Source organism: Thecamonas trahens (genome assembly GCF_000142905.1).
Source record: "Thecamonas trahens ATCC 50062 unplaced genomic scaffold supercont1.35, whole genome shotgun sequence".
Classification (NCBI taxonomy): Eukaryota; order Apusomonadida; family Apusomonadidae; genus Thecamonas; species Thecamonas trahens.
The window spans coordinates 245588-254517 of record NW_013657645.1 but is presented as its reverse complement, the minus strand read 5'-3'; the positions used below and the strand labels follow the sequence as shown (position 1 = coordinate 254517).

Here is an 8930-nt window from a genome sequence, read left to right as displayed (position 1 = left end):
CGGGTCACCAGTGGAATGGGGCGGTTGGGTGATAGAGGCGTCCATGGGGCGGTTGAGGCGGGCGGTGGGGCGGCGTACCCATGGCCGCCGAGGCTGCCGCGAGCCAGGCTGTGGGGGTGGGGGGCCATGAGGCCGCGGCCGGGTGGGGGGCCGGGGCGGACATGGGCGCGCTGTGGCTGGCGGTCGAGCGGTGTGTACTGGCGAGACGCCTGGGTGGCGCCTGCGGCGGTGGTGCCTGTGGCCGGTCGGGGCCTGGGCCTGGTGCCCTCAGCCGCATGTCGGCCACGGCCACTCGCAGACGGCGGCTACCGGTCGGCTGCAAGGGGAGAGAGAAAGAGAAAGAGAGAGAGAGAGATCAGACTCGCCGCCCCTGGCCAGGCCCTGGCCGTGGCGATGGCGCATGTCGAGCTCGGCTCCGATGCCCGTGGCAGCTGCGGTGCAGAGACAGTTGAGACACGATCAGGAGCCGGTAGAGGTGGCGACGTCGTCGCGGAGGTGGTGGAACTTGGGGAGGGCTGAGCCGAGAAGGTCGCGGAGGGCAGTGTGGCGGGTGGCCGAGACGGCGGCGACGGCCGGGTGGACGGTGGCGACGACGGGCGGGTTGCCGACGATGGAGGCGCGATCTGGGGCGACGTAGCCGGTGGGCAGGAGACAGGACGCGCCTATGATGCAGCTGTCACCGAGAGTGGCACTGTCAAGGACACAGCGAGCACGCAGGAGGTTGTTATCACCCAGCGACGAGTCGCGGACGACGGCGCCGACACACACCACGTTGCCCGCACCCAACACCATGGTCCCGTCCGCTGCGGTGCTCTCCACCACCGCCAGCTCCTCCACCACACACCCGCGCCCGAGCACAAGCGCCGATCCGGCCGTCGCCCGGAGAACAGCCTTGGGATGCACGATGCAGCCGGCACCGAGCGTCACTGCGCCCTCTACCACCGCGTCGGCGGCGACCACGACCTCGTCGGCGGACCTGTGGGGGGAGGGGAGGGGATGAGGAGGAGGAGAGGCGGCGTACATGGTGGGGGCTTGCAGTCGGGTGAGGGAGGTGCTGCCGCAGGTCGGCCTGTCGGCTGGGGGTCGACCTGTCAGCTGGCGGCCGGCTGGCGGCCGGCTGGTGGCCGGCTGGTGGCCGGCTGGGGGTCGGCTAGGGGTCGGCTGGGGGTCGGCTAGTGATCGGGTGGGGGTCGGGTGGGGGTCGGCAGGTATTCATGGACGGCGTGATACCGCGGGTCAAGGCCTCCCGCTCGAGGAGGCAAGGAGGATGGAAGGTGGAGAAGGCTGCGCGCGATGGAAGATGCGCAGTGCAGTGCCGCAGCCAAAGATGATGCGGGTGTCGTCGAGCCGGGGCGCGCGCGGAGTAAACCGTTTGACCGCAAGGCGGGCAAGGTGGGCAAAGTCGGCATCGAGGGACCAAACCTCGATCCGCTTGTCAAAGGTGACCGCAGCGACTGCGGCGTCGTTGGCATGGAGGCCAAGGAGCGGGGCGCCCGAGCCGCAAGTCAGCCGTGTCAAAGGTATCTCGCCGCGGCGCATGTCCCATACGCATACACACCCAGCCAGATCGCTGGTCATAACCCGCGGGACTGGGCCGTGTCGGAGCTCGGCGCCCGATGCGTCGGCGACGATGCCGGTGATAAGGCCGTTGGCGCCGAGGGCGGTCCACGCTGGCCCGGCAGCAGCGGCAGCCCGCGTGTCAAAAACATGCACTGCCCGCGCCACTGGCACAAACGCCTGGTGCCGGCCGTCGCAGGCGACGCCGGGCATCTCAGCTCCGAGTGACGGCGACGCCCACACACGCCGCCCGGCGTCGACGTCGTAGACCAGGACTGCTTCGCCGCGAGTTGCCACCACCGCCGTCGTCTCACCAGCCGCCAGCGCCACCACGCCCGTCGGTGTCTCGATGTGTGCGGTATGGACGCCCGAGTCGGGAGCAAGGCAGTGCACGCCCGAGTCGAGGCCTGCCAGAAGCTGCAGCGGAGGTCCGTCCGCCGCTCTGCTCCCCAGCATCAGCGCAAGGGCGCGCACGTTGTCACTGCTCCTTTGGCGCACGATCGCGACCACAGCCGAGTCGGTTCGCTGTCGCCAGTCTCCAGCCGCACCGCACGGATGCTCTCGCGTGACGCTGAGCAAACCAGCTCGCCCCACACCGCCACGTCGGTGATGCGCGAAGTGTGCCCGGGCTTGACGCTCGCCCACGCCTCGCCATCGCCCTGCCACTGCGCCCGAAGCCGTGCCCGCTGCTCATACAGCTGCTTCCACGACGATGACGCCGCCGCTACCGGCTCGTTCTCGTCGCTCTGTTGATCCGATCGGCCGCCGCCGCCCTCGTCGCGCCCCTCGTCGGCAGGCCAGAGAACGCGATGAAGCGCACGATGTCGGAGACGGACCGAAGGCACGCGCGCCAGGACCGCACGTGGAGTGCCGAGCGGCGAGTCACACGATGACAGACGGGTCCGCGGGTGCCACGCCCGCTGCAGTGCGTGCGGCCGCCACACCGCGTTGTCCGAAGCTGCCGCCCGCCACGCCCGGCACACCCGCGCCGCCGTCGCCAGCTCGCTGGGCGCCAGGAACGAGAACACCAGCAGCACGAGCTCCGTCGGGAGCGCAGAGAAGCCGCACGCCATAGGCGAGTCAGCCTGTGAGATAGGCGCCAGGGCCAGTGGCGGGGCTGGCTCCGACTCGGGCTCCGGCTCCGGCTCGGGCTGGGCGCGCGCAGGCGTCGGTCGGCAAGGCGGGGAGCCGACCGACAAGCCCAGGGCCGAGGCTGGGCCCGAGGCCGCCGACGACGACCACCAGTCATCGGACCAGGAGGACGAGGGAGAGGAGGGTGGAGAGGATGAGGTGGCGGAGGGAGAGGGGGACGTGGCGTGTGCCCCGTCGTCCGCCATGGACTGTGCAGGTGGTCAAGTGGTCGGGTGGCCGGTTGGCGGCAGGTGGGCGGGCGGGTGGCGGGCGGGCGGGTGGCGGCAGCCGGCCAGGCCGGACAGGCGAGCGGGGAATTCGGGATGAGTGTGGGCCGAGGCTTCATGAACATTGGAGGCAATGGCCAAATTCGGGCAAAGATCAGCTTCTGTCGGGACATGTCGGCATCATGAATGCGGCGAGACTCGGACAGGCCGCCAATACTGCTCACAGCCACTTTCCTCACTACAGCGCTCTCTCGGTCACACAAGCTCCGCATCGCAGACGGAGACAGACTCGGCAGACAAGGGAGAGACGGAAGAGAGAGCAACGACGACTGGATCAGTGATTGACAGCGCACAGGCCGGGGAGCTGGGCGGGGGCATGGCCGTCTCCACCATGGCGAGCTTATCGCGCAAGCGCCGGCGTGACTCGCCGCATGTTCCTTCACAAATGCTTGAGGCTACGGGCGCGACGGTGGCCAGCCCTGCGCCCATGGCACACTCGCCGCCGGCACATGCCATGTCACATGCTTCCCACGGCGCAGGGTCTTCTGTCCGGGTACCACCGCCGGACGCGGGGCGCCAGTCCAAGGTGCCGCGGCTGCTGGCGACTCGCGGTCATGACGGGCCGGGTAGGCCCGGGTCGGGCACCCTCGTCTGCGCCCGCCCGCGCCGGACATCGGCGCTCCGCAAACGGCTGAGGTCGCCGGCGGCGGCGCAGGCGATGGAGGCGCTATTTGTGGCCAAGCGGCCCAAGGGCCTGGCCGATGACCGTGACCCGGCCTGCTCACTCCCGCCCGACATCGACCTGCGCTCGTCGGCCTTGCTGTCGCCGACGGACGTGCCCGCGGGGCTGAAGCGCCGCCGCATGTCGGGCGAGTTTAGTGGGAGTGAGTGCACCGACGACGAGTTGGCGCGGCTGGCCGATCGGGCTCTGCGCCCGGCCAAGCGCCGGCACGCACTCCGTGCAGATTCCTTGACATCGTGCGCCGATCTGTCGGCCTACCTGAGCAACACCTGCCAGTCTCTTGCGCTCTATCGGTCACAGGACGGGGATTCGCTCTGGCCCAACACGCCCAAGCTCTCGGTCGATTCACTGGCAAGCTTCACGGCCCCGTCGCCGTCGCGGCTGCCGGTCTCTTCGTCATCACTGGTTGGGCCGCTGTGGCCAACCCCGCTGACGCCCAAGGGCCGCGAGCTTGTGCTCGCAAGCAACTCGCGGCAAGCGGCCACGCCTAGTGTTCTTCAGTTTGGCAGCGGCTCTCGCTCAGTCTCGTCGTCGTCATCGTCGTCGTCGGTGCGGAGGCGAGAGTCGAGGCGGCGGGCAAGCGGTCACGGGTATGGGCGCGGGCGCGGTGTCCGCACATACTACTCGTGCTCGTCGCAAGCAACGCCGTACGCGTCATCGAGCCACCCTGTGTGGCCGCAGCGCGCCAAACCCAGCGTCATCTCGTCTTCGCCGCGCATTGTCGAGCTTCCGGATGACTACACAACCGACGATGATGACGGTGCTGCTAACGGGATCTCAGGCATGAATCTCGCGCCGGTCTCGATCATTGAGACCGGCATGTCGTCGTCGGACTCGGGCGAAGCCGGTGGGCCCGCGTCGGCGTCGGCGTCAGCATGGAATGGCGGCGTACAGGAGCAGGGCGCCGTGCCGCGCCAGCAGAGCGGACGGGCCCAAGTCGTGAGCATGGACCTCGCGTCACCGACGCCTCAATGACCGTGCCACAAAGGGAGTTGTAGTTAGAAAAAGTCGGCGGCGTCCTCGTCGTCGGCTTCGTCAAAGCCGCCAGAGAACGAGTCAAAGACAACGGGTGCGGGTGCGGCCGAGGCCGAAGACCACGACGGGAGCGTGGCGGTGGGGAACGGCATGCTCGACGCATCCGGTAGCGGCTCGGAGTTCGACGGGTGGTCAGCTGGCTCGGGCTCGTCGGGCTCCGAGTTGGCCGGAGCCCAGCCGCAGGCGCGGAAGAAAACCTGCATGTGCATGTGGACGTCGAGGGCGACAGCTAGGTGCGGAAAGTTGGAGCCGGTCTTGAGCTCCGCAACCCGGGCGTTGGGATAAAACTTGACCACTTCGGCGCGGGCTTTGGGCGGGACAGCGACGTCGTCGAGTGCGTCGATGATGAGGATGTGGTCCTCATCGAGCGGGACCGGTCCGTCGAGGTCGTAGTGCGAGGCCAGAGCCCGGCAGCGGGAGATGATGGCGTTGCGCGGGAGCTGCTCAACCTGCTCGACCATAAAGTCGATCGAGTCGGCCACCTCGGGAGCGACAAGCCCCGACGGCAGCCGCGAGAGCAGCTTGCGGCGGATGATGACGTCGGGCATAAAGCCGATGAGTGGGACGCACGAGAGGTCAGAGGCAAAGTGCGCCAGGTCCACAAATGCGTTGATGAGGACCAGGCCGGCAGCCAGGTCCGGACACTCTTGCGTAACGACCTGAGCCACAAACCCGCCGAGGCCCGAGCCAACAAGCACAGCGCGGTCGATGCCAAGGTGGGCGCAGAGGCCGATCACCACAGCTGCCAGGCCTGGAAACGTTTGGCGCGGCGGCAGCGAGAGGGCCACCACACGATAGCCGAGCGATCCCAGCGAGAGCAGCTGTCGGAAGAAGCACGCTGCCGACTCGGCCAGGCCGCCGATGCATATCAGTGGCGGAGTGGTTTCGTCGCCCTCGAGCCTGCTGCTCGTCTCTGCCCCGGTCACGCTCCGTGGGCCCACATCGTAGTACGTCACGTACTCGTCGTCCACCGTGGCCTGTCTCCTCGCATGGCGTAGCGTGCGCGATGTCATCCGAGTGGGTAACAGGGCAACCGAGCCCGTGAGGGTGTCATATGCCAGTCCGTGGTGGTGCCATGCCAGTCCGTGGTGGTGCCATGCCAGTCCGTGGTGGTGCCATGCCAGTCCGTGGTGGTGCCATGCCAGTCCGTGGAGGTGCCATGCCAGTCCGTGGTGGTGCCATGCCAGTCCGGGGTGGTGTTGCAGTCGCATGTGTGAGTGTGTGCCACCATGGCGGGGTGTGCCTCCTCTGCCTCCCCCTCTCCCTTCCTCCCGGGACGTACGTGCTTGACCGGCACCGCACGGACAAAGGCGTCGTGCTCGTGGCCAAAGCCTGTGCGTGTGGCAGCAGCCATGGCGGAGATACCGAGACGGGTAGTGTGGAGGGGTGGAGGGAGGGGAGGAGGAGGAGGGGGAGGAGGAGGAGGGAGAGACAGCCCACCTCGCCCTCCCCCCTCCCCTCCCCTCCCCTCCACCACCCCCCCCCCCCCCTCCCCCATCCTCCACAGCCCACCTGGATGGTCGATGGTGTCATCGCCAGTAGCAAGCACCACCAAAGCCACCACAGCCACCACAGCCACCATCCCATCCACCACCACTATCCCATCCACCACCACTATCCCACCATCCCCCTCCCCTCCATCGGCATGATGCCCATTGCTTCTGCTCCGTCATCACCTGGTCACACACCCCCCCCCTCCCCTTCACCCCGCCCACCCGCCGAACACCCGCCCACCCGCCGAACACCCGCCCACCCGCCGAACAGCCACCGAACACCCCCCCCACCCCCACACACCCACCCCGCCACTACCCACCCACCCCCCCCACACACAACTCCCTCCTCCCTCCCCTCCCGTTCCCACACACACACACATGGCGGCACCCCCCTGTCCGCCCCCGGCCGTGCCGCGGCTGCGGATCTTCACCGTCAACGATGTGTACTCAGAGGGCCCCAACGGGCGTGGGCTCGGCGGATGGGCCCAGCTCGCATCGCTGCTGGAGGAGGAGCGGGCGCGGGCGGCGAATGAGGGCATTCCGTCGCTCTTTGTGGTCTGCGGCGACTTTCTGGGCGGATCGGCGCTCGGGGAGGCCTTTGAGGGCCGGCACGTGGTGGAGATGCTCGAGGTGCTTGCGCCGGACATGGTGGTGGTGGGCAACCACGAGTTCGACTTTGGCGACGAGGTCCTCTCGCGCTACATGCAGGCCTCGTCGTATCCGTGGCTCGGCACCAACGTCTTTGTCCGCTCCGCAGGCTCGTCTGCGACGCCTGCCGACTGGCGCGAGCTCGATCTCATGCCGGGCGCCGCCCGCTGGCACGTTGTCGACGTCAACCCGCCGCCCGCCGCAGGCTCCGACGCCGCTGGTGTCAAGGTCGGCTTCATCGGCCTCTGCACTCCAGCCACCCCGAACCTCTCGTTCCCCTCGGAAGACATCGTCTTTGGCCAGCCCGTTGACGTGGCTGCCGCTGCCGTCGCGGAGCTCGCTCCCTCGGTCGACGCCGTCTTTGCCCTCACCCATCTGCGCGAGGCCGGCGACCGTGCCCTCGCCCAGGGCGTGCCAGCCATCAAGCTCCTCCTCGGCGGCCACGACCATGCACCTATGGTCTCGTATGAGGAAGAGACACTGCTGGTCAAGACCGGCATGGACAACCATTACCTGGGCATCATTGACGTGGTCTTCCATCCGCACCACGACGGCGCCGTCAACGTCGTCGCCTCGCCTACTCTCCTTGCCAACCACTCGCGCGTTCCGCACCCGGACATCACCGCCGTCCTTGCCAAGTTTAAGGCCGAGCAGGCAGCTCGCATCGCTGCAAACGGTGGCAACGAGGTCCTCTTCTCCGTCCCCGACGGCTGCGTCCTCGACACCCGCTCCGAAGTCATCCGCCGTCGTGAGGCTCCGATCTGCAACCTCATCGCCGACTGCATGCATGCCTACTTTGCTGGCAAGGGTGCCGTCGGCGGCATCATCAATGGCGGCTTTGTCCGCGGTAACAAGACATACCCCGGGCCGTGCGACATCACCGCTGGCGACCTGCAGTATGAGCTGCCGTTCCCCAAGACCATCTCGCTCATCGAACTCACGCCCGCCATCTTCAAGGCAGCGCTCGAGCAGATGCTCATCAATGCTCCCGACGCTGCGGGCTCATTCCCGCACCTCTCCTCGTCGCTGGCCATGGAGTTTGACGCCAGCCTCCCCGTCGGCGAGCGCGTGCTCGCCATCAAGCTCGGCTCGGTCCCGCTCGACCTCTCCGAAGACAACACCGACACCATCCGTATCACCATCACGTCGTTCATGGCCGTCGGCGGTGACTCGGTCGACTCGTGGCTGCGCGGCACCATTGTCGAGGATCTTGGCGACGACGGTCCGCATATCTCTGCCCTCTTCATCGACTATTTGCGCAAGGTCGGCTCGCATCTTGGCCCTGACGCCTTTGTCCCCGCTGGTCGGGTCACACAAGTCGGCGTGCCTGCCGACGCCAACGAGTAAATGGTCGGTATCGTGTCCCATCCCCCCCCCCTCGCCTACAGCAACTCTTTATCGACTCCGCGCCTGGGTTGAGGCGCGCACCCGCGCTTGCCAACAAGCTTGGCCACTCGCCACGCTCACCGACAGCAGGCTCGGCGCGGCCGCACTCTGCGCTCGCTCCTTAGCGCCGTCCCTACTCGGGCATAGCATACATCCGCGTCCACTCGCCGGCGGTCCGGATGGCGTCGGCCTCGTCCGACTTCCAATGCTCTGCCACATCGTTGGCAAGTGGGTCGTCCGGGTTCGGCGCAGACAGCAGTGCCTGGATCGAGAGCAGAACCGTCCGGATCTGCAGCGCAGGCGACCACCGGTCCTTGAGAATGTCCAGGCAGATCCGCCCAAGCTTGTCCACATTCGGGTGGTAGATCTTGGTCAGGAACCGCACCTTGGGCGCAGCCATCGGATACGAGTCCGTCAGGAAGAGCTCCAGTACAAAGATCCCGCCCTCGTACGCAGATGCAGACGGGCCCGCAATCATCACCCGGAAGTACCGCAGGTTGTCCTCGTGCGGCGTCGCAGAGATGCCCGGCGGCGGCGCAGACAGAAGCTTCTGCGTCTCCTACTCTCACCCCATGTCCCACCCCCCCACCCCCACCAGATCAGCCAGGTCTTGTGCGTGAGCAATCGCCAGCTCACATCCTGCCATTCCTCCCGCCCCCATCCTGCCGCCCTTCTCCCCCCCCCCCCCCCTATGCGTAGGATTGTACTTTG

The 8930-nt window shown here is 67.7% G+C and overlaps 4 protein-coding genes across 4 annotated transcripts in view; 1 reads left to right on the top strand and 3 right to left on the bottom strand.

Moving 5' to 3' along the window:
- Positions 1 to 459: 459 nt before the first annotated feature.
- Positions 460 to 2630, bottom strand: AMSG_07658 (dynactin subunit 6; the record flags this gene model as incomplete). Its single annotated transcript, XM_013900670.1, has 3 exons — positions 460 to 976; positions 1370 to 2038; positions 2065 to 2630. The coding sequence occupies 3 exons, from the start codon at positions 2628 to 2630 to the stop codon at positions 460 to 462; spliced, it is 1752 nt and encodes a 583-aa protein (XP_013756124.1).
- A 1187-nt stretch (positions 2631 to 3817) lies between these two features.
- AMSG_07656 (maspardin) lies at positions 3818 to 6046 on the bottom strand (the record flags this gene model as incomplete). The annotated part of the gene is made up of 2 exons (XM_013900669.1): positions 3818 to 5669; positions 5975 to 6046. 2 exons carry the CDS (start codon positions 6044 to 6046, stop codon positions 4656 to 4658), a joined length of 1086 nt encoding a protein of 361 aa, XP_013756123.1. The 3' UTR covers positions 3818 to 4655.
- A 517-nt stretch (positions 6047 to 6563) lies between these two features.
- AMSG_07655 (5'-Nucleotidase) lies at positions 6564 to 8180 on the top strand (the record flags this gene model as incomplete). The annotated part of the gene is made up of 1 exon (XM_013900668.1): positions 6564 to 8180. One exon carries the CDS (start codon positions 6564 to 6566, stop codon positions 8178 to 8180), a length of 1617 nt encoding a protein of 538 aa, XP_013756122.1.
- Positions 8181 to 8216: 36 nt separating this feature from the next.
- The window catches only part of AMSG_07654 (ubiquitin-conjugating enzyme E2 35), a 1307-nt gene continuing 593 nt past the window's right edge, over positions 8217 to 8930 (bottom strand). Inside the window, exon 2 of the mRNA XM_013900667.1 lies at positions 8217 to 8778. Coding sequence (XP_013756121.1) covers positions 8353 to 8778 — 426 coding nt within the window. The 3' untranslated portion in view covers positions 8217 to 8352. The remainder of the gene's footprint in view (positions 8779 to 8930) is intronic.